At 30.4% G+C, this 24468-nt stretch overlaps 6 protein-coding genes across 7 annotated transcripts; 4 read left to right on the top strand and 2 right to left on the bottom strand.

Annotated features, from left to right (window-relative positions):
- The first annotated feature begins 667 nt into the window (after positions 1-667).
- LOC134830909 (sorbin and SH3 domain-containing protein 1-like) lies at positions 668-6371 on the top strand. The gene is made up of 7 exons (XM_063844522.1): positions 668-725; positions 1851-2022; positions 2628-2794; positions 4735-5056; positions 5435-5674; positions 5742-5814; positions 5870-6371. Exons 2-7 carry the CDS (start codon positions 1853-1855, stop codon positions 6161-6163), a joined length of 1266 nt encoding a protein of 421 aa, XP_063700592.1. The 5' UTR covers positions 668-725; positions 1851-1852; the 3' UTR covers positions 6164-6371.
- A 645-nt stretch (positions 6372-7016) lies between these two features.
- On the bottom strand, positions 7017-9724 carry LOC134831237 (activated Cdc42 kinase-like). The gene is made up of 4 exons (XM_063844913.1): positions 9570-9724; positions 8074-9497; positions 7640-7811; positions 7017-7583 (listed from the first exon to the last, which is right to left on the bottom strand). The coding sequence occupies exons 1-4, from the start codon at positions 9642-9644 to the stop codon at positions 7137-7139; spliced, it is 2118 nt and encodes a 705-aa protein (XP_063700983.1). The 5' UTR covers positions 9645-9724; the 3' UTR covers positions 7017-7136.
- A 644-nt stretch (positions 9725-10368) lies between these two features.
- LOC134830186 (synaptobrevin-like) lies at positions 10369-11552 on the top strand. Its single transcript, XM_063843577.1, has 3 exons — positions 10369-10519; positions 11042-11092; positions 11215-11552. Exons 2-3 carry the CDS (start codon positions 11064-11066, stop codon positions 11504-11506), a joined length of 321 nt encoding a protein of 106 aa, XP_063699647.1. The 5' UTR covers positions 10369-10519; positions 11042-11063; the 3' UTR covers positions 11507-11552.
- A 676-nt stretch (positions 11553-12228) lies between these two features.
- On the bottom strand, positions 12229-14401 carry LOC134829165 (uncharacterized). The gene is made up of 5 exons (XM_063842161.1): positions 13720-14401; positions 12940-12985; positions 12723-12879; positions 12534-12663; positions 12229-12475 (listed from the first exon to the last, which is right to left on the bottom strand). Exons 1-5 carry the CDS (start codon positions 14399-14401, stop codon positions 12345-12347), a joined length of 1146 nt encoding a protein of 381 aa, XP_063698231.1. The 3' UTR covers positions 12229-12344.
- Positions 14402-15940: 1539 nt separating this feature from the next.
- LOC134829344 (glycogenin-1) lies at positions 15941-19581 on the top strand. 2 transcript variants are annotated; one of them, XM_063842387.1, is made up of 8 exons: positions 15941-16242; positions 17363-17498; positions 17551-17780; positions 18246-18477; positions 18555-18738; positions 19007-19060; positions 19213-19306; positions 19369-19581. In XM_063842387.1, exons 1-8 carry the CDS (start codon positions 16236-16238, stop codon positions 19443-19445), a joined length of 1014 nt encoding a protein of 337 aa, XP_063698457.1. In that variant the 5' UTR covers positions 15941-16235; the 3' UTR covers positions 19446-19581. The 2 variants fall into 2 exon arrangements, with proteins under 2 accessions (XP_063698457.1, XP_063698458.1); XM_063842388.1 differs by lacking the exon at positions 19007-19060 and having other exon boundaries at positions 15943-16242.
- Positions 19582-20825: 1244 nt separating this feature from the next.
- On the top strand, positions 20826-23650 carry LOC134831008 (double-stranded RNA-binding protein Staufen homolog 2). Its single transcript, XM_063844635.1, has 8 exons — positions 20826-20923; positions 21272-21775; positions 21829-22340; positions 22395-22767; positions 22821-23067; positions 23121-23201; positions 23257-23375; positions 23432-23650. The coding sequence occupies exons 2-8, from the start codon at positions 21272-21274 to the stop codon at positions 23636-23638; spliced, it is 2043 nt and encodes a 680-aa protein (XP_063700705.1). The 5' UTR covers positions 20826-20923; the 3' UTR covers positions 23639-23650.
- Positions 23651-24468: the final 818 nt, after the last annotated feature.

Here is a 24468-nt window from a genome sequence, read left to right as displayed (position 1 = left end):
TCTAAAATTTTATTCAAAAAATTGAAAAAATTTTCTTCTATGATTTATGAAGTTTAAAATTTTCTTTTAAATAAAATTAATTTCAGCTCAAAAGCTTAAATTTATCAAAAGTTATGATCAAAAAAGCTTGAATTCCATTTTCCATGAAACGATTGAAAAATGAAACTGAAATTTGTAAAGTATTTTTAGAAGATTTTTTTTATTTTTAAGTTTTTTGACTTACCTGTTTTGCTTTAAAATCCATTTTCTGACCTTTTAGAATAAAAATTCAACCAAAATCAGAAATTTGAATTTTTGTTCCATTTTCCATTCGTTCAATTTTTTACAAATTTTAAATTTTTAACTTTTTTAATAGCAAAAAAAATATCATCAGCAAAAAAACTGAAGAGAAAATCAATTTTCCGCCAAAAAATTTTCCATCCAAAGAAAACATTTCTCTTGATTGTCTACTTCAAGGCGCCTTTCATCTCATTCTCTCGCATCATCGCTCGCATATTTGTTTTTCCATGTAGCATTCGTTTCCTCCATATGTCTCGTTATCTTATCATACTGAGCTGTAGATACGCTCCGTCGTCGTCATTAAGAACGTTTATTTATAAACAATCTCTTCGTTTCGAGTGTTTGTGGGAACGTCTCCACATCATCTATGATTTATTTTGACAGTCTTCTTCTTTATTTTTCGTGTGTGTTGCAATAAAACAACAAAAATCTGCCAATTGCTTCCAGTAAGTGTTTATTTTTTCAAAAATTTTCTCTTTTCGCGAAAAGTCAAAATCATCCAGAGTGAAAAATGGTTTGAAAAATTTGCGGAAAACGGAAGTACAGGAAGTAAAGTGATTTTTCACGCGAAATTTAGGTCATCGTGTCTCGTGAAGTGGTTGTAAAAATAAATTTGTTGTTCGCAAAAAAATGTTTTTCATCAAAATTCGTTGATTTTTACGAAAATTTTTGCATTTTCTTTAATTTTGAAGCGGAAAATACCGAAAAATTCTTTATTTGGCTGTAATTTCCGACACAAGTGAGTAAGTGAAGTTGTATGGATTTAATGAGAATTACTCATCATTGTCATCATTCAACGTTCGACAATCGATACGTACGACGGGGAGTGGAGCAATATTCAAATTTTATGTGTGTTTAGACGAAAGATAATCACAATCGACGTACATTTGTACAACAAACGATTTGAAAGTTACGCTCCGATAAACAGATTCTCGAAATATATGAATGTTCCGATCGTTAAAATGGTTTTTCAGCGATTTTCTGATTGATTCGTCGCTCATTCTGAACAGTGATTCGAGCGGAAGAAGATCGATCGTGGGCGACAATTTTTTTTTTCGCTCAATTTTCTCGTGACACTCGCAATTAAAACTGTAATTAATCGAATCTGTGACGGTAAAAAGTGCAATTTTGCGAATTTCGTCATCAGAACTTCCGTTTTTATTTGGGAAAAAACGAAAATTTGTTTATTGTAAGTCAAAATTTTGATGAAAAATTAATAAAATTCGAACAAAAAGTGAATTTCAAAGAAAATTTTGGAAAAAAAAATTTTTTTCATGAAAAACGAAAGTCACGAGATCAATTTCGTGCCTTGACAGTTGCAATCAAACGCATCGCCGTAATTAACAGAACAAAAAAAAACGAGTGAACAAGTGTTGATCTCAAGGTTGAGTGGTTGGTCCATTGAAAGTTTTTTTTAGGTTGAACAATTTGCATTCAATTCGACCTTTTGTGTGCCCTTCCCTGTTAAATTTTCATTAGATGACGATTTGTTGATGATTTTTCGTGTCGGTTGATTAGTAAACCGTAATTTAATTTTTTTTTTTCAATTTTTTTTTATTCAATAAACGCAGATATGCAACAGCAGAAAGACTCGGAAGGTGCCTTTATTCCGTATCCAGTGTGGATGCCGCCTCATTCGCCGTCGGCAAAGAAGAAAGAATTTCAACCGATTCACTTTAAAGTGCCCTCAAGCAGAATTCCCGTGACAAAACAACCCGCGAATGGTGAAGGAAATTTATCGAGGTGAGTTTTTCTTTTTAATTTAAAATATTTCAAAAAAAAAAAAATTAAAAAAAAATTTCTTTTTTTATTTTTTCAAATTTTTAATTTTTTTTTTATTTAAAATATTTTTTTAAATTTTTCTAAATTTTTTTATTTTTTTTAATTTTTTATATTTTAAATTTTTCATATTTTTTAAATTTTAAAAAATTTATTTTTATAATATTTAGAAATTTTTAGAATTCATTCAAATTTTTTATTTTTTTAAATTAAATTTTTTAAATTTTTTTTTAATTATTAATTTTTTAATATTTCGAATTTTTTCAAATTTCTTTAATTTTTCGAATTTTTCCAATTTTCGTTAAATTTTTTGAATTCTTTTAAATTTTGATTTTAATTTTTTAAATTTTCAATATTTTTTAATTTTTTAAATTTTTTTAATATTTTTTAAATTTTTTCATATTTTTTAAATATTTTTATAATTTTTCAAATAATTTAAATTTTTCTAATTTTTTTTAATTTTTTTAATTTTTTATAATTTTTATTTTTTTTTAAATTTTTAATATCATAAATTTAAAAAAAAATTAATAAAATTTTAAAATTAAAAACAATAAATATTTACCTTTTAGAATTCTCGCTGCTGGAACAAACCAACCCCAATTCACCATTGAACGACCCGAAACATCGACATTAGCGGAAGAAGATCCCCTTGAGAAGAAAGACAAATACCTCAAGTTACAGTCAGGAGGCGATGCTCCATTTTACGGCTTTCGAACGACAGTGCCTGTAGTTGAAGGTAAGAAATTTCCTCTTTTTTTACCTTTTCCAATACCTAAACCTCCCAAAAATCCCAAGTTTGAGAAATTTTAGCTGAAAAAAAGTAAAAAATCATGAAGTCCAATAAAGAAATCAAGAGTAAAATTCAACCTCCGACAAAATTTTGCATCCATCATCGCATCAACGCTCACGTAACGGAGCAAAAACCCGCAAATCCTCCAAAAAGACTTCCATCTCCCGTGAAGAAAGCAATTGAAAGTCGTCCCATGTCATTTACATCCGCGACAATCGAAAGCACGAACAAAAACATCCAAAAAGATCGGATTTGTCAGAGAGCTTCTTTGTTACGATCTCGTTCTGCGGTTTCTTCGCACACGGCAAAACGTGAAAAATATCAAGAAGAGACCTCGCCACGGAGAAAAACGTTAGACGAGTTTGAAAAAAAGAAGAAAATCCTAAAAATGAAGAAAATTTTGGAAGATTTTGAAGTAAAGCGACGTGAAAAACTCGCGGATCGGGCGCCGCATGTCGATCGTTCTCGTCGTTTCGTGGCTTCAAGTGAAAAAGTTGTCACGCGGAGCAAAAGTGAACCTCGTGCATCGCCAAAAACGATCCTTTTTGACATTCACGAGCGCGAAGAGCATCCAGATTCGAGTATGACGATGTCTGTTACGAGTTCGTTTTCGATGTCAAGTCCCGGAAAAGTTGGCATGGTACGAAAAATGTTCGAAGAACCCTCGTTGAAACGTTGTTACTCGATGAGTTCGATCAAACCGGGTGCTGGAAGTCGTTATACGATCAAAAATTCATCAAAATTCAAGGATTTGCATAATTTTTTCAAGAATTTAGAAAAACTGAATGAACTTAAGAGATCAACTTCTTGCACTGATGTTCGTCCAATAAGGAAGGAATCGGATCTAATTGACTATGATGTTTGGCGAAGTACCCATGATAATGTCAAATCAAAGAGAAAATTCGAAAGTTTGTATGCCGAAGTGAAAGAAATGGAAAAAGAAAAGCATTTTGTGTTCGAGTGTTCGAACGTGAGTAAGAACAAATGGCGCAAAGACGAGGATTTCGGACTGAGAAATCGAATAAAAACCATAAATGACCTTCGAAAGATCTTCACGGCAGCAGCGGAAGACCCAAAAACGATCGCGCATCGCAAAACACTCGAAAATGATGAATTATTTAAGCGACATGGCGTCAGTACGTGCCTCATACGGATGCTAACGAGCACACAAATGAGCAAATTACGTAAACAACTCACCGAAATCTATCAAGAAAACGCGTTGGAACACAACAAAACGCAATGCACGACGAAGCAAGTTGAAAAAACATCAACAAACAATAAAGTCAAGCCCATTTTCCTGTTGAACAGAGACGTAAACATCAAAAATAAAATTCAATATTACGAGAATCGATTGTATTGCGTACCTCCGGGCAACACAATTTACCGTGCAAAGAGCGATTTGGAGCCAAATGAGGAAGAAACTCCCGAAAATGACAAAAAACCAAAGACAGAAGAGGTTGAAGTTGTGAAATTACCTTCGCGTCAAAGCTCAAAATCCATAAGTTGTTTAGTTGCGGAACAAGAAAGCGATAAAAATCGTCGAAAACGTTCATTTAGTGCGACAAAAGGCGAATACAGCAAGTCAATATCGACGGAAGACTTGACATCGTACAAAAACAACTTGAATGAAATCCGTAAAAATAATCACAACACACAAAAATCTCTCCTGAAGACCAATAAATCGGAAATTTATGAGCGATTGAACGCATTTATACTCAAAAAGCTCGAAAATATGTCCTCAAATAACGGTAAATAGTAAAAAATTTGACTTCCACGCACTTTTTCATTAATTTTAATACGAGGCACGATCGTCACGAGGCTTTTTTCCACACAAAATAATCAAATTTCATTGAAAAAGTTTTTAATTTTTTTCCGTGTCGTTTCAGGATCCGCCAAAAAGTATCACAAAAGCAACATTAACATCCATTACGAGACGCCCGTGTTGTTGGAAGAGAAGGAATTCATTCCGGAGAATGTTTTGGCGCACCAACAGGCAAATCACATGATCAAAGTATACGAAGAAACAAGAAAAAGTAAAGCTCTGAAGGAAAAAGCTGCCAATGAGAGTAGAAGACACACAGATAACTTCACTGCGAGTCAAAAAGCGCCAAGTCTCATGTTGCACAGATACGACGATGATAACATCATGAACACGGTTAATTATAAAGTAGCAAAAGCTGTTCATGATTTCACGGGATATAATAAGAAGTGAGTGGAAATTTTGATTTTTTTATGTTTAAAAAAAAAAAAATTTTAATTTTTTATTTTTTTTATGAAAATCGAGCAAATTTTTGTTTAAAATGTTCAAAATAATAATTTTTTTTATTTTTAAAAAATTATTATTTTTTTTTTTAATTTTTAAAAAAAATTATTAAAAATTTATTTAATTTAATTTTTTTTTCTTAATTAATTTTTTTTATTTTATTTCTAAAAAGTTATTGAATTTAACTTTTAATTTTTAAAAAATTATCAAAATTGCTTTTTAAAAAATAATTAAAATAATTTTTTTTATTTTTAAAAAATTATTAAAATTATTTTTTTAATTTTTAAAAAATTATTAAATTAATTTTTTTTAAATTTTTTTAGCGAATTATCATTCAAAAAAGGAGATATTTTGATGCTCTACAAAAAAGTCGACCACAATTGGTATGAAGGTCAACTCTGTGGAAAACGTGGATTAGTTCCTTTCAGTTATGTCGAAGTCTTGTCGAAACCCGCGAAGAAGGAATACACAAATATGTCGAATGCTGTTGCCAAATTCAACTTCAAAGCCGAATCCAAAGTCGAATTAAACTTAAACAAAGGAGATATTGTACAAATTATCAGGTAAAAACTAATTTTTTTGAACAAAAATGAGAAATTTTTAATTTTTCTTCCTTTTTTTTTATTTCAGACGAATAGATCAGAACTGGTTTGAAGGTCAAATCGATGATCGCAAGGGAATTTTTCCATGCAGCTATGTTTATGTAAAAAAATTTTTTTCGTAAAATTTCAAAATTTCTCAAAAAAATCCATTTTTAGGTATTTAACGAAGACGAACTCGAATCCAACAACGTCGATGTGCGTTCGTACAAAACAGTCGCTGAGCAACCACAACCCGTCATGCAATGCCAAACAGTAGTTCATCATCATGACACGAGCGACGATGCGACCTATCGCGTTCTCTATTCGTACAAACCCAAAAATGCCGACGAACTCGAACTCCGAGAAGGCGACATCGTTCACGTGTTGGAGACATGTGACGACGGTTGGTTTATCGGAGCCGTTGGCAATCGTTTTGGAACTTTTCCCGGCAATTATGTGGAAAAGTTGTAAAAATCCGACTAAAACTTAGTGTCTTAATACAAAATATTAACTTATTACATTTTATTATATATTTAAAATATTTAATGATATTAACTTGGATTGATTACTTTTTACCAATTAACACGTAATACCAAAGATTTTTAACGTCAAGCCAAAATATACTTAGCCAAAGAGAGTCAATAATAATTAAATATTAATATCTTAATCGATTTTTGTTAAGGGATCGAGTGCATAGAATAATTTTTTTGAAAAATTAAAATTTTTGAAAAATTTATTGACACTCAAGATTTAAAAGATTTTTTTTTTAAATTAGTTAAAAATTTAATTTCAATTAAAAATTTAAAATTTTTATAAATAAAAATTTTTGAAAAATTTTTTGAATCAAGATTTAAAAGAATTACAAAAAAAATATGAATTTTTAAATTAAAATTTTTTAAAAAATTTTTTGAATCAAGAATTGAAAGATTTTTAATTAAAAAAAATTTAAAATCAGCCAAAAATTAAATTTCAATAAAAATTTTCCATAACTTTTTTTTTAATTTTAATTTTTGAAATTTTTTTGATATGTAAGAGTTAAAAGATTTTTTATAAAAATTACATAAAAATCAGTTAAAAATAAAATTTTACACTTTTCATAATTTTTTTTTTAATTTTTTTGACACTGAAGATTTAAAAAATTTTTATAAAAATTACTTCAAATGAGCTAAAAATTAAATATCAATAAAAAAATTAAAATTTTTCATAATTTTCGTGAAAAATATTTTTTTAAAAATTTTTTAAGTTCTTAAAACGCGTTTATCTTATTATATTCTTTTTAGAAAAACGCGTTTTAAGAGCTCAAAAAATTATTCTATGACCTCATCCCATTAAAAAATTCAAAATAATTCGAAATTTGTTAAAAAAAACAGAAATACTGTTTAAAAAATAGGAAGAACAGGAATGCTTAACTTAAACATTGTTACAGGAAGACTAAAAAAAATTGTTAAAATTTGATTAAACTAACATCATTCAAAACTGCCAAGTTGCATTCAATATTTTCATATTCAATCTTGCTGTGATTCAACGAGTTATTGAGCGAATTATTCGAGATATTTGAGATTTCTTCAGGTTGCGGCTTCACGATCAACGGATGTTTTCGAACATGGCGTTTTGTGCACGTGACAGAAGGCTTAATGGAAGGTTTTGGAGGCAGAGGAACCGCATTCGTAGCTGATGTTGACGTTGTGAGATTATTATTTCGGTTTGAAGTGTCTTCAAATGAGAGAAAATTCTCGTCAGGCTTTCGGCGATGCGAGAAGGGTGAAGATTTATCAGTTATGGATGATGCATTGAAACGATCAGGAAGTGTTCGGAACTTGGAGTCATCTTTTTTGTTGAGATTTTGTACTAAGTTGTCATAAGCTTCTTTACTTTCTTCCGTAAAAAGGATCTGAAATGAAAGTTTTTTAGAAATTTTTTTAAGAAAAATGATAAAAAATCACGTACTTCACTATTTTCTTTGATAACTTCGGTAAAATGACGTCCTTCTTTGTAGCTTGTAGGAAGCGTAGATGAACTATCAAGCGATCGTGAGTTACTGCTGTTGTTTATTTCTTCCGTGCTCATGAGTTTTTTCTTGTTTTTACGTTTATTTTTGTCGATTGGGTGTTTCATGGATCTAAAAAAAAATATTTAAAAAAAAAAATATTTAAAAAAAAATATTAAAAAAAAAATATTTAAAAAAAAATATTTAAAAAAATTAAAAAAAATTAAAAAAAAAATATTTAAAAAAAAATATTTAAAAAAAAATATTTAAAAAAATTATAAAAAAAAATTAAAAAAAAATATTTTTAAAATATTTATAAAAATATTTTTAAAAAATATTAAAAATTAAAATTTTCAAAAAAAAAATTTAAAAAAAAAATGAAAAATAAGCTTACTTTGTACTACATTTGTACGCAATTTCCAACGCTTGATCCAAAATCTTCTGATCTTTGGGCGAAATGAGTCTCAAATTCGCCGGTAACACATTACTGTTCTGCACATCTTCATACCGATGAGTATTTTGGTCGTGTTCTGTATCGTAAGGTCCGAAAAACTTAAAATGCATATTCGGTTTATTATCAAAAGTATGAGCCAAATCCGGAGATGTAGGCGTCAATGGCAACAATTGTTCCTGATCTTCAACCAAATGTTTCGTCATGTCATTTTGCCCACTATCGAATTTCAACGCATGCGACGGACTACTCAAAACTTTCGAAAAAATGCTCTTTTTCTTGGTACTTTTCGTCGGATGTGGTTTCGTCGTCGTCGTTGTCATTGCATGCGCCCCCAGACTAAAATCCGAATTCTTTGGATCGAAAAAGCCAACTCTCCCGTTGTTCAGTGTACCTTTCCAGAAGGGCGTTTTTGTCGCATCCAACACTGTGATGATGTCATTCGTGTCATAACGCAACATATCAGGCTCTCGAGTGTCACATGATGAAAGAGCGCGAACCTGAATTGGCATCATCATGGGCAAAACATCGACAATTTCGCAAAATTTGGGGCGTTTTAAAGGATCATGATCCCAACATCGTTTCATTAGGTTGTAATAACTTTCGGGACAATAATCCGGGCGTTCAAGCCTTTGGTAATTCGGTTCGTCGATCGCTTCGAGGATTTGTTGTCCTGTCATCGCTTGCCATGGTTGCATGCCATACGAGAACATCTCCCATAAACACACCGCAAAGCTAAAAACGTCACTTGCCGTTGTAAATCGCAAAAAATTGATCGATTCGGGAGCGCACCAAGCAATTGGCAACTTGAGTGTCGGCGAAAAATTTGTTTGGTAATACGTTTTGCCGACAGAAAGTGCCCTCGAAAGTCCAAAATCCGAAATTTTTACTTTATGTTTGCTGAAAACGAGGATATTTCGTGCTGCGAGATCGCGATGAATCAGTCGTTTGCTCTCTAAGTACTCCATGCCTTTGCAAATTTGATGGCTAAAGTCACATAAGGTAAGTACATTCAAGAAATCCTCGCGCAAGGCAGTGTCTTTCAAACATTCCAACAACGATCGCATCGAAGCTAGCTCCGTAACGAGCATTTGTGTTTCGCCATCTAAGACAATCCCAAATAATCTCACGATATTTTCGTGTTTAATCGCATGCATGATCCGTGCTTCTTTAATAAATTCCGTTGGATTGCTCTGGATGTTCGATTGAGTCAAACATTTGACGGCAACTGTGATTTTTTTGTTCTCATTCAGCCAAATTGCTTGTTGCACGACGCCAAACTCGCCGGAGCCCAAACGACGTTGAATTTTGATCTCCGAAGATGGGATTATGTAGCTGTAACCTTCGTTGATGGACATTTCTTTGACCTGTTTTAATGTATTCTTTTGTTATTTTTTTCTCGTTTCATTTCCTGTTTGAGTAAAAATGTCGTGACTTACCAAATCTTGGAGATTGGAACAATCGCCGCTCGCGTTTTCGTTGTCAAAGTACGTTAAGCCGTCGCGCATTTCCATTTTCAGTCATCAAGGAAGCGTATTTTCACAGGATTCAGCGATTTTTGGGAGGATTTCTTGCGACGAAAACTTGTTTACTATTCTACGGGTGTCGTAAGCCTATGGCGCATACGCATTTTCGACCTGAATTAGTGTGAAGGCATTCAACAAGTGGTATGTTCTTTTAATTTTTTTGTCAATTTAATGATTTTTAGTTTTTAAAACTTCGAATTCTGAAATAAAAATTTTAAAATTTGAGTTATTTTGATAAGTTAGAAGCTAAAAAATCAATTTTAAGTTAAATTAAAAGAAAATTATTTAAGAAAATTTTTTGAAATTTAAAATTTTACTCAAAAAAAATTCAATTTTTGAACATCTTTATATGAGTTTATGTTAATCGTGAAAAAAAGTACAAAAAAAATTAATTTTAATGAAAATTCTGATTTCATATTCAAAAAATTTCTCTTAAAACTCAAATTTTAAGATTTTTTATACAATTATTTGACAATTTCATGAAAAATATTTGGTCTCAAAACTCAAAAATTTATCAAAATTAAAAAATTTCAACAAAAAAATAAAATTTTCTTGAAAAATCTAATTTTTTAAATATTTTTTTAACTTTTTGTTTTAAATTTTAGGAGTTTCAAGTCAAAAATGTTAAAAAATCAAAAATTCCGACATTCAACAAGTGTCAAACCCGTCGATCGATAGCGTTCATTGTGTTACCGCAGTTGTCAGACGTCGCTTAACTCATTTGCGCAGGGGGCAAACATCAGAAAGGAAGATTAAACAGTGAAAATACCAGAAAAATACACACAAATAACGCAGTTAATTAGCATTTCAAGACATTTAATCCGCAATTAATCGACTTTTCCTGTATTTTTTCTGTTCAATTTGTAAGTATGAGTGCGGCGAAGACAAAGGCAGAACTTTTAACATCGTCATCAAAGTTGTAGATTAAGAAAATCTTGCTAAAAGTGAGCTATGACTTTCGTATAGCTATGCATACTTGATGGAATGATGACTAAATGTTGATTATTCGTCGAGTTGGTAAAATTTTGATGGAATGTTAATTGTTTCATCCTGCTTTGGACATTAGAGAAAGCACGAATTTTGGGGCAAAGTCGAATTTTAAGGCGTAAAATTAACATTTTTACGTGTTTCAATGCATTGGAATTAATTGCAAGTTCAAGTCCAATGCACAAAACGTACTTGTTGCTTCTACGGGCGATCCAAGGCTCTCGGTTTCTATCATTTAAATGATGTTTCAATGAAATTTCATTCGAAATTGGGTCGTTTTCTGCTTTAAATTCGAATATTTCACAGAAATATGAGTTATTGAAGATAATTTCCTGTCTTTAAAGATGATCACTGTACAAACAAAGACTAATATGAGTCACTTTCCTGCTTCTTTTCAGAACATCTTAAGAAGACTTCATCATGGAACCTGCAAATTCGTCACAAAACAAGTAAGTTCCTTCGACATATGTTAAAAAATCATCAAAAATCAAGGTTTTTGCACCCACTCATTAATAAAATTAAGCAATATACCCAAAAAAAATGTAACCGAAGCGTAAATTTTTCATTGCAGCAATGCCGCGAACAATAATCGCCTGAAACAAACACAAGCACAAGTCGACGAGGTAGTTGGCATCATGCGTGTCAATGTGGAAAAAGTGCTTGAACGCGATCAGAAACTCTCGGAGCTCGATCAACGTGCTGATGCTTTGCAACAAGGTGCTTCGCAGTTCGAACAACAAGCAGGAAAGCTCAAACGGAAGCAATGGTGGGCAAATATGAAGATGATGATCATTATGGGAGTGATTGGCGTTGTGATCTTGATCATCATCATTGTGAGTTTCTTACCCGAGTCTTCCTCATAAAGCAGTATTTGACCTTTTCTTTGGGCGGTAATCGAAAAACGGATTGGCAAAAAAACCTATCAGACGAAAATTTCCTTTTTTTTAATTGAAAATTTAAATATTATCTATATTCTATTAAAATATATATTTTTAAATAATAATAAAATTAATCAGATCACGTTAATTGCAATACAAAGGGAGATTTTTTTTTTAATTAAAAAAAAATTTTTTTTTTTGAAGATATTGATTTTTTTTTTTTTTTTTTTTTTGAATATTTTTTTATTTTTTTTTTATTTTAATTAATTTTTATTTAAAAAATTTTTTTTAAAAGGAATTAATTTTTAATTTTTTTTTTTTTTTTTTTTTTTTTTTTTTTTGATAAAATTTTTATTTTTGATTTTTTTTTTATTTTATTTATTTTATATTTTTTATATTATTGTTAAAAGAATTTAATTTTTTTTTATTTTTTAAAAATTATTAAATTTTTCAAAATTTTTTTTTAAATTTAAATAAAAAAATCAATTTAAAAAAAAAATAAATAAAAAATCAAAAATTATAGAAAATCATTAAAATTAATAATTTTGGAGTCAAAAATTACATTAAACTTCTAAACAAATTCTCATTTTGTTAAAAATTTATTTTTTTTTTTAAAATTATTTAATTTTAGTAAAAAAAAATTAAGGACAAGAAAAAGTCATTTTTTAAGTAACGTATACCATCAAAAGGGTTTTTTTCTTTATTTTCTTCAATTTTTTATATATTTTTTTTACAAACAATAATTCTAAAGGTTAACTCATAAATGTCAATTTTACATAGAAAACTTCCGATATATATCACTCACAGTAGGAAGGTAGATTGTTCAATTGTTTGTAGGTAATACAGATGAGTTTGTGCTTGCCGTTGCTGCATTTAGAAGGAGTTCCGTCAAATTCTTATTGGCTAATTGAACTTTCATCGATTGGAATTTCAAGCGTTCGTTCTCTTGTCGGACTAAAAAAAATCGCAAAATTTATTGCAAAAAATTGAAATTTTTGAAATGAAGGCTTACCAATGTCATCAATTAAGGGAGCCATGCGGAGAGTGATGCCGACTAAGAACAAACACATAACTAACAATAATACTGCGGTAAAGATAATTGTCCATCGAGCACGTTCGGGAAGGTCATCTGACTCGATAACCTGAAAAAAATTATTTTTTTGTGAAATTTGTTTGAAATTTTTTTTGATGAAAATCGTACTTCCACGCCCATGACATCTTCTAAAGTGCGTCGATGCGCTCGACGTTTTTGTTGCTTGTGTCGCTTCTTGTGTTTCTTAGAATGTTTTGGTAATGGCACTTGACATTCTTCTTGTATATTAGCAGTTTGTGGTTTTGTCAAGAAATTACTCGTTTTTCTAAAAATTAAAAAAAAAATAAATTTACTTCAGAGAGAAATTTTTTCATGAGCAACTTACGATATATCACTGTCTGAAAGGCATAGTTTTACAAAACGTTGATCATCTAAAATTTTAAAAAAATTATTTAAAATTCATGAAAGATGAAATAAGGCAAAAAATAAGGAAAATTTTAACATTTCAAAAAAAAAAAATTTTAAAAAAAAAAATTAATTTATTTTAAAAATTTTAATTTTTAAATTTTTTTAATACTTTCGATGAAATTTTAACTTAATTTTAATTTTTTAATTAAATTTTTAATAAAATAAAAAAAAAATTTTATTGAGATTTCTTAAAATTTTTAAATAAAATAATTTAAAAAAAAAAAAATTTTTTATTAATTTAAAAAATTTTTTGAATTTTATTTTTTTTTTTAATTTTAATATTTTAAAAATTTAAAAAAATCAACTTTAACTTTTCTTTTTATATAAATAATTGTTAAAAAAATTAAAAAAAAAATACTTTATTTTTTATAAAATTTTTTAAAAATTTTTTTTTATTATTTAAAATAAATCCTAACTTTTCTGATTTTTTTTATTAATAATTTAATCTTCAAAATTTTTAAAATCGAATTTTAAACAAATTTTTTTCGAACAAAATTTAAAAATTTTTTAAAATAAATTTTGACTTTTCTGAAAAATTTTTTAAAAATTATCTTTAAAGTTGAAAAATTGAATTTTCATTAAAATTTTTTTAAACAAATTTTTCAAAAATTTTTGGAAGACATTTTTTTTTTAATTTTGAAAAAATGTTTAAATCAAATTCAAATAATTTTGAGTAAAAAAAAAAGAAAATTCTTACCTAGATTCATTCCCGTTCTTGTCTCCCTAAAACTCTGCTTACTAACTCGCGGAACTACAGTTTCTAATGAATGTTTCCGAAATCGGTTTAAATTCGCTTCGACAAATTCGTAATCCAGGCAAAATTCCTCGTCGTCTTCTTCGGTTTCCTCCTCTCGCTGTTGCGGCAATTGAGCTTTGGCGGCAGCGGCGACGACGTTTGAGCGATTGGTTGTCTTTGCTGCTGCGGCAAAACTCGTGTATGAGCTATTGACGGACTGATTGTCACTCGAATAGTTGTTTTTGGCTTCGTCGTCTTTCGTTGGCACGTGCGTTACGTCGAGATTGTAGTCGATCAGACGATCGCCCGTAATTTCAATGTTGTACAAACTGATGGAATCCAAGTTGCCCTGCGTGAAAATCGGATCTTCGATGTTGATGATGACGGGCTGCTCGTCAAAGGGCAATTTGGGCAACTCAACGATGGCGATATTCAACTTTTTCTCGTCGAGCTGCGGATGATGCGGGATGTCACTACTACTGTTATTTCTACTGCTACGACTTTTTCTACGGAATAAATTCTTGAAGGTGCGATTTGATGCATTTGACTTTTTTATTGCCATAATTTTGTTTTTGATCAGCAACTCGAGGATGTTTGTGTGCACGAACTCGTCAACATCAACTCCATTGGCAAAGGGGATCATTGCTGACAGCGACGACGACGACACAGACTACGGAGACACGACTAATTACTTCTTCTTCTACTGCTTTGGAAATGTAACGAGCACGAATTGTGTCACTCTCGTGTCGCACAACCATTTAGAACCCTGCGAGACGAAAAATTTAAAAAAAAATTAAATTTGACCTAAAAATGGATTTTTCCATTTCTTACACTGTTGATATATTATTTCGTCAATATTTGATGCACTTGCTGCTTGTAAATTCTGCTCTAATTAACTGCATGCGAGAGACATGCTGCTGATGGAACGCTTCGACTTTTACAACTTTTCCATCGTTTCTCCGCGAATTTTGTGTTTATTTTACTAAAAACAACATTAAATCGCCAATTTTCATCGGATTGTAGTGCATTGTATTTTTTATTTTCCTAATTTTGGAGCATGCGCCGTCACGCGACCTATAACGATGATGGAATCTCGTCAGATTTTCACACGTGAGATGTTGATGTGTTGGAGGATTAAAAAATTGAGCATTGAGAAATTCACCACAAACACAAATTTTCAATAAAAATTAAAAAATTCACCATTTTAAAGAGGTAAGTTTTAATGAAATTTTTAATTTTAGCTTTGAAAATGTTTAAAATTAAATGTTGAATGAAATTTAAATTAAAAAAAATTGTTGAAATTTATTAAATTTTTTTATAGAAAATATGAAAATTTCATCTTTGGTGAATTTCAAAATATTTTTTTTTATTTTAAAATGAATTTTTTGATTTTATGAGTTTTTTTGAATTTGAGGAGAAAAAAAAATTTTAAGAATTTTGATAATTTTTAATAAATTTTTATAATTTTTTTTTTTATTTTCTTTTATTCACGTTTTTTGAACATTTTAAAAGTTCTGAGGTGAAAAACTAAAAATTTATGTGAAAATAAAATTTTAAATATTTTTTTAAAACATAAATTATTTGGAAAAATTTTTAAATTTTCATGAAAAATTTTTTTTAACTTATGAATTTCAACAAAATTTGTAATTTTAACTAATGAATTTCAACAAAATTTTATCAACTAAAAAATGTTTCTTTTAAAAATTCACCTCAAAAATTTTTTATTAATACAAACTTCAAAAACAAATTTTGAACAAAAACTTTTTTCCATTAAATTTAAATTTTCATAAAATCTAAAAAAATTAATCAAATTTTTTTTTTTTTTGTTAAATTGTACAAATTTCAAATTAATGTTGAATATAAGAAACTCACCTAAAAAAATTTCAAAAATTCACCAAATTCAACAAAAAAAATTTTTTTTAAGGTTTACCTACTTTAAAATTGATAATATTCAGTAAAAATTTCATTTTTTCATGAAAACAATTTTTTGAACTTATGAATTCCACAAAATTTGTTATTTTAAAATTTAAAAAAAAAAATTAACAATTTCAACAAAAAAAAAAATAAAAATTCCATTGAAGCAAAAAATAACGGTAAAAATTTTCCAACTTTGTCCCAATGACATTTCTCCGCCTACACGTCTCTTTTGCCCATATGTCGAGACGATAGATAAGGTGAAATTCTTCCATTCTATGTGTGTCACTTCTACATTCGTTCGGAGGAGAAGAGCAAAAACAATCCGCAACTTTTCTCTGGTAGTGTTGGATAAGATATGTTAACTTAAACATCGTCTCGTTTAACTCAGTTTCGCTTATTTTATCCCATACTCGGACAAAATTGTCGGATTGTTTGTTTCAACTATCGTTTATGCTGGTATCAACTTTATTCCTGACGAGAAAAAAAATCACAAGCAAAAGCAATAAAAATCCGTTCATTTTGTGAATATTATCAAAAAAAAAAAAATTTTAACATAAAAAATGCCAAGTGAGTATCCGAAGAAAAAAAAAACGTGACAAAGTGCGACTTTCCGAGGGTGTTTGCGAAAAAAATTTAAAAAAAAAGTGAAATATTGAGAATTTTATTGAATAATTGCTCTACATGTTGATAGATAGTCACCTCCGAGAAGGTTATTCATGTACATATGAGTAAGCACAGAGCCGTATCGCGTCGTTCAAAAAAAGGGCCAAAAAATGAGAATTTTAAAGATTAAAGGTGTCTTTATCGCAAAAAAGCATCTGACGTGCATTTCCTCGTCTGATAACGCAATCTTTGTTGTTTTTGAGACAAACGTGAGACGAAAAACAAAAAAAAAGTTAGATGACCTGTTGATTTTTGTGCCTCCAGCGTGCATTGCGCGAGACGATTGCTATTTTTAAAACGTGTCAGCTTGATAAAAACGTTTGTTCTTGAATTTCAATGCACTTTTCGTCTCACGGTTATTTTTAGGAAGCATTTTAAGACTTTTTTTCGACTTTCGAGACGTCATTTTTTTACGGAAATCGTCATTTTGTAAACAAAGTGATGAAAGCGAGACACCCACATGCCGTTTCACGCCAACTTTTGCCGTTTCTTACATCACTGACGACACTTGTGACGCCTGCAAAACGTTTAATTGATCCCAATTTCCGACAAATTTCAATTAAGCCTCGTTTAATTTCTCGTTTTTAACAACTTTCTTGCGATTCCAGATGCTAACCCGCATAAAATTAATGGGAATTTATCTTTAACGACCATGATTTCGAAAAAAAAGTCATAATTTATTGCCGTTTCATTCATCCAAAGAATTTCTGAAACACAAAAAAAAACTTTTGTAGTTCATGCATAGAGAGCAAACCAAGCAGGCAAGTCACCTATTTATAGAAACGATGAAAATCTTGAACGAACGGATAACGTACCATCTAAAAATACACGAAATCTCCGCGCGGCAAATGGATGGAAAGTCGCCGCCGCCCGCCTTATTTACTTACACGAGCGCCAAAGAAATTTTTATTAACAACTGCAACGTAGTTGTTGATTGTTGTTGTTTGTTCGACGATCGACGTCGATGATGAAAAAAAAAAAATGAAAAATGTGGAAATGATGTAATTTTCCGCCTTTTTTTCAGATTACGCTTGGGTTACTTTAGCTACGAACGATAGTTATGCACTTGGCGCTCTCGTCCTTGCAAAATCGTTGAAAAGCCTTAATACAGCATATCCATGTGTTGTCTTAGTCACAGATGGGGTCACGCCAACCATGAGGTATGATAAAAAAATCCTAAAAAATTTTTTTTTTCATGAAATTTTTTTGTAGAACGACTTTGTCGGAAGTTTTTCAAACCGTTCAAATGGTTGATCTCTTCGATTCCAAAGATGAAGCGCACTTGAGTCTCATCCGTCGACCTGAATTGGGCATTACATTCACGAAAATCGCCTGTTGGAAGCTCACGCAGTTCGAAAAATGTGTCTTTTTGGATGCCGACACGTTAGTTTTGCGTAATTCGGATTCCTTGTTTGACAGAGACGAACTTTCAGCTGCTCCTGGTAAGAAAATTTTATTTATTTTTAGGTCGTTTCAAATTTTTTTCTATGTTTTTGTCCCATGCCCAATTTCAAAAGTCGAAAAATGGGGCAAAATAAAAAAAAAGTTGAAAATTTCATTAAAATTTGGCCTTTTTTTATATTTTTTTTAAGAAATTTTCAAAAATTTTTTTTAAATATTTTCAATTTTCAAGAATTTTGTATTGAAAAACGAAATTTTACATGAAAAATTAATTCTCAAAAATATTTTTAAATAAATATTTTTCAAAAATTTTTGACAGTTCTTTTCAGAAACAATTAAAATATTCCAAAAATTGTTTAAATTTTGTCATTTTGTATGAAAAAATATTTCAAAACTTTTTTTTTTATTTTTATTATTTAAAAAAAAAAATTTTGGGACAAAAATATCGGAAAAAATTTGACTATTGATTTTTTTTAACATTTTTATGTTTTTTTTTCGCTTACCAGATGTTGGATGGCCCGATTGCTTCAACAGCGGCGTGTTTGTGTTCAAACCCAGCATGGAAACGTACAATAAAATCACGGAATTCGCTCTCACCGAAGGAAGTTTTGATGGCGGCGATCAAGGTCTCCTCAATTCTTACTTCAGCAATTGGAAAGATGTACCTGCGAATCATTTGCCTTTCGTCTTTAACTGCTCCATCAGCACAGTTTATTCGTATTTGCCAGCATTTAAACGGTAAATCTTGTTTTCTGTTGAAAAAAAAAATTTTTTAATTTTTTTAAAAATTTTTTAATAATTTTTTTTAATTTTAGTTTCGAAAAGGACATCAACATCATCCATTTCTTGGGTTCACTGAAGCCATGGCAAGTGAATTTCGACTTTGAGCGATGCGAAGTTGGAAGTTTGCCTGCCCAATATTACCATTTGCGCAAATATTTCGGTCTTTGGTGGAAGATTTTCTCCGAGACAGTGCATCAATCGTTGACAGAGGACATGGTAATGCCAAAAATTTTCACTTTTCCCTAACGAACGAAGCCCGTCACGCGGATTTTATGCTTTTTTGTGCTCTTTTACTCTCAATTTTTCTCTCCAAACCGACAAAAAGGGCTCCGAAAATAAGTCTGATAGTAAAAGTAATGAGAATCCCCCACAGCAGAAGAAAAGTCTCCTGCAAATGTTGCTCGAACACGAATCTCTTCAAAAATACGCCTTGAACACTGACCTAACAAATATAATTTCTTCTTTCCTTATGTCTCGCAACAAGGATAAAAGTGATAATAGTAATAAGAGTAATCAAAATGTTGATGTTGAGGGACAGGTAATGCGACAAATTTTGTTATGTAGCCATTTGAATGTTTTTTTGGTGATGGTCGGGTAGTTAGATGTTACAATTCTCATAAATCTCACGCTGTTTTTCGCAATTTTTTCATCTTTTCATGACATCAAATTAACATTTTTTTGTTTTTTTAGGCGGGACTCGCTGGATCTTTTGCTCGCGCACGATTGGGAGAAGCCCGAAAACCTTGCATTGAATCTTGGCACGAAGGAAACATCGATTATCTTGGTAAATTTTTTAAAAAAAATTCGATTTGAGAGAAAATTAATAAAATTTTTGTCAATTTTTAGGCATTGACTCATTCTCGAATATTTTGAGCAAACTTGAGGAAACGTTGGAAAAGCCAGGTTCATCGTCATCGAAGTAAATTCGCACAAAATAGGACAATTCTCATCTAATGCTGTTGAAAATAGTTGTAGATTTGGAGCATTTTTATATTCTATATATTTCGTAAAATGTGTGTAAATAGCCGTTGAGAGAATAAACAAAATTCAAGTTTTAAGCCTAAAAAATTGTTTCAGTTCTTTCCCAAAAATTATTTTTAAAAATTCTTGCATCTATCGCTCATGTTTCAAATTTCGTAAAATTTTAAATTTAAGAAAAAAAATTTTTTTTAATAAATTTTTTTCATTAAGATGTTAGCGAAAAAAATTGATCAAAAAAAAATTTAAGTCAAAATCCTCTTATTATGAGGGCTCACATACCGATTTTTCAAAATTTTTTCAACTTTTGTAGATCACGGTTCTCCAGCTCAAATTGAAGGTTTTGGCATTAGAAACAACTTTTGTTTTGGACTTTTTCTAAATTTTGCGTTTTCGATGTACAGGAGCCATTTAAAGATGTTAGCAAAAAAAATTGATGAAAAAAAAAAATTTAAGTCAAAATCCTCTTATTATGAGGGCTCATGTACCCATTTTTGAAAATTGAGTTATATTACCGTTCTCCGTCTCAAATTGAAGGTTTTGGCATTAGAAACAACTTTTGATTTGGACTTTTTCTAAATTTTGCGTTTTCGATGTACAGGAGCCATTTAAAGATGTTAGCAAAAAAAATTGATAAAAAAAATTTAAGTCAAAATCCTCTTATTATGAGGGCTCACATACCGATTTTTCAAAATTTTTCTAAATTTTGCGTTTTCGATGTACAGGAGCCATTTAAAGATGTTAGCAAAAAAAATTGATTTTTCAAAATTAAGCTAGATCACGGTTCTCCGTCTCAAATTGAAGGTTTTGGCATTAGAAACAACTTTTGATTTGGACTTTTTCTAAATTTTGCGTTTTCGATGTACAGGAGCCATTTAAAGATGTTAGCAAAAAAATTTGATCAAAAAAAATTTTCTGCCAAAATCCTCTTATTATGAAACTATTTAGACCCTCAGTATTAATTTAAGCCTTCATACGCTTAATTTTGACATTTAGAACAAAATTTCCAACTATCAAGAAAAATTTTAATTTTCAATGATTTTTATGAAAATTCATTAAAAATTTCCATAATGGCTATTATGTTTGAAAATCAATTGATAAATAAAAATTACGTAAAAATTACGTAAAAAATACGTAAAAAAATACGTAAAAAATACGTAAAAAAATATTTGTAAATATTTAATGTAAAAATTCGATGAAATATCAACTCAAATTATTTTTTCAAAATTTTTTCTTCGAAATTCAAAATTTAAAAAGGAAAATTTTCATCAATTGTAATGTCCTATTTGAGACGAATGAAATTGAAACTGTCTTCGTTGTTTATATGAAATTTTGTGTGTCGTCAAAAATTTATCTTTTTATGTAAATATTGAAATAAATCACCAAAAATCTACTTTTTGCAGTAAAAAATAAACGAAAAGTTGTAAGTGACGTTACTTTTAACACATCAAGCATCTTACAAATTCCTTAAAAACCGCATAAAAGCCAAAAATCGTAAATTTTCATTAGCATTTTGTGTGAATAACGGTCAAAAGTTTCGTTTACGCGTACGGGAGTTAGGTCATTTTTGCACAAAGTCGTGGGCGAAGACTTTTCTAAATTGAGGACAATCTTAAAATCTGATTTTTCTTCAAAGTTTTGCTTTTAAAAGTGCTTTCCAAGGGAAATTGGCATCCTTTGTGTTTCGTCAAAGGTCAATAACCTCAATTCTCGCCCCTTTGTTTGTGTAAACGTCTTGAATTCGTTTTAATTTGACATTTTTTCATTGTAGATGGCTCACATGAATGCAGGACAACCAGGATATCAGGTCCTAAAGCCATCGAATAACAAGCCAGCACGACCATTTATGTATAATAACAACAACAATACTCGCCAGAAGCCTCTCAGGCCCCGTCCTAACTTCAATAAAAACGTTCCGATGCCTCCGAATTGCTTGCAAGAGATGAATTTGCCGCATCATCCGCCGCATCAACAAGTACTTCATATGGCGCCGCCAATGGAAATGTTACCGCAGCAACCTCAACAGTATCAAACGACGAAGCGAGATTACACCGATGGCAAAATGTTCATGGGAATGTTCCTGAAAAATCCACAACAAACATCACAACCGCCGCCGATGACAACAATGCCTCCAATTCCTCTTACGACGACTGTAAATCCTTCCGAACATGCTCCCGTGAAAGAAATTAAAGCAAAATCGAGTACTGTGGAAACGGATAGTAATAAGGAAAAGACTCCCATGTGTTTGGTTAATGAACTAAGTCGACATAACAAGGTAAAAATTCGATTTTTCACAAAAAATCCTCTTAAAATTAAATTTTCTTTCAGATAACGCATCAATATCGCTTGACAGGCGAAGCAGGTCCTGCCCATAAAAAGCGTTTTACTGTCGCCTTAAAGCTTGGCGACGAAGAATACACTGCTGAAGGTCCCAGTATCAAGAAAGCGCAACACACAGCAGCTTCTGAAGCGATGAATAAGACGAAATATCCTCATCCGCCGCCGAAATTCAACAAAACTCACAAAAGCACGAAGACTTCCGAGCATAACGTAACGCCGACAGTCGAATTGAACTCATTGGCGATGAAACAAGGCATCCAAGTCACGTATATGCCATGCGATGGGGCTCCAGATACGGGAAATAAGAAAACCCGCGATAAGGAAAACACAAATTTACGGTTTCGCACACAACCAAATGGCACGGAATTTGCCCAAAAGCCATATAACAATCGTCGGAGAGAACAATCGGAGCCATCGAAGATCATGTTGAAGGTTGGGGAGCAAATTTTCGAAGGAACTGGATCGAATCCGCAACTTGCGAGACATAATGCGGCTTTAAGGTACAAAAAAAATTTTTTTTTTCTTAAAAAAAAGTTAAAATTCACCTTTTTCAGAGCTCTTGAGGTCTTAAAACCCGCATTACAAAAGCCTCCTGTTCCTGTTGCCCCCAATGATGACTCAAATTTGAACATTTCCGCATCAGACGACCTCAAATCGCCCGTTTCGCTGCTTTATGAGATCTCTGTGAGAAAACAAGTTCCTGTTGTGTTCGAAGTTCAGTCGGAAAAAGGTCCTCCGCACATGAAAATTTTCACGACAATCTGCAAAGTTGGCGATATTGTCACAGAAGCTGAGGGAAATGGCAAAAAAATCTCGAGAAAACGTGCTGCTGAGAAAATGTTGGCAGAATTGAAGAAACAAGAGTCATCGGATGCGGCTTTGCCCGATGTTTTCAGCAATTCTGACAAACAAAAGAAGAAACCTCATGTAAGAATTTTTTGATTTTTTACGATTTTTTCTTAAAAATTTTACATTTTTAGGCAAATAAGAAGAAAAATCGAAATTTAATCAAGGAAAAACCCGAAGAAGAGGAAGAACCAATAAATCCCGTTTCACATTTACTTCAGTTGCAACAATCGAAGAAGGAAAAGGAACCAGTTTATACGTTAATTGAAGAACGGGGAGCTCCTCGAAAACGAGAATTTGTCATGCAAGTCGAATCTGGAGGCTTAACTGTCACGGGAATTGGTCAAAATAAGAAAGCAGCGAAAAAAGCAGCAGCTCATAGTGAGTTTTTCTTCTAATTTTATTAAAATTTTTCTAAAAAAGTCAATTTTTAGATCTTTTATTGTTAATGGGCGTGCCCTTACCAAATCAACCGATAAACGCAAAGCCAGAAAAGAAAGAAAATTCGAACAAAGGTAAAAAATTTAATAATTTTTTTAAATATTTTACTCAAAAAAATTTAATTTTTAGAAAAATCCGTTCAAAAAGAGAAGGAACCAGTGAACAAACAACCCGCAAAAGCAACAACCACGTCTTCCGTGGGTCCTAAACAACAATTGATGTACTTAGCTAATTTATTAGATTTTCAGGTAAATTTTATTTTTTCATAAAAAACTTAAAAATTAATTAAAAAAATTTTTTTTAGGTCGAATTCTCAGATTTTCCGAAAGGAACTCACGGAAATTATCTTACGTTGCTTACGTTATCAACGTCGCCGCCTCAATTGTGTCACGGTTCGGGAAGTACGCCCGAAGAATCGAATTCAAATGCTGCTGCAAAAGCGCTCGAGTTACTGCGCGATTTGGGCTTAGACATTGTTGAAAATAAAGAATTACAAAAAAGTACGAAATAAATTATTATTTGAAAAAAAATGAAAAATTTTTAAGTTTTATTGTCAAGCACGCGAAATTATTTACTTAAGTGACGTAATTGATGCCATAAAAGTGCAATGACGTGACCTTCGATCCAAATCTACCTACTTGAGTATTGTTCGTGATAATCTTTGAACCTTTTTTGCATAATTGGGCGAACGTGTAAGTATTTTTTGTGAACTTAAGGATCTTAAGTCGAATTAAGTTCTTGACGTAAAGTTTAAAGTTTTCTCTAAATTGATTTTTTTTAATGAAATTTAGTTTTAAATTCGTAAAAATAAGTTTTTTTTTCTATATTTAATGAAAATTTTGAACTAATTTTAGATAATTTAAAAAATATGAAAAAAAAATTAAAATATTCTTAAGTTCATCAAAAAATAAATTACAAAAATTTTGAAAATTTTCCAAAATCTCTCATTTTTAATTTTTTTAATCAATTTGTTTAAAATATATCAGTTTTTTTAGAAAGTATTAAAATTTTCGGCAATTATTGAATGAATTTCAATAAAAAAAAAATATTTTCATTCATAAAAAATTTTGACTTAAGACTCACCTACTTACGTTCATGCAAAAAAAAAAAAAAAAAAAATAAAAGTAAAAAAAAAAATTTTAAATTTTTCGTTTTATGTATATAAATTTGCATAAAAATATTTGTCATTACAATATTAACTTATTTATTTTAATTTTAATTTATTTTTGATCATATGAAAAAAAACTTTTAAAAAATTTTTCTCTAAAATTTATTATAAAATAAAATTTGATTAAAAAATCGTTAAAACAGTTTTTTTTTGATATTTTATGAAAAATTTGA

This window comes from Culicoides brevitarsis, chromosome 2 (assembly GCF_036172545.1).
Source record: "Culicoides brevitarsis isolate CSIRO-B50_1 chromosome 2, AGI_CSIRO_Cbre_v1, whole genome shotgun sequence".
Taxonomy (NCBI): domain Eukaryota; kingdom Metazoa; phylum Arthropoda; class Insecta; order Diptera; family Ceratopogonidae; genus Culicoides; species Culicoides brevitarsis.
The sequence above is the reverse complement of the archived record's forward strand: the minus strand, read 5'-3'. Positions and strand labels throughout refer to the sequence as shown.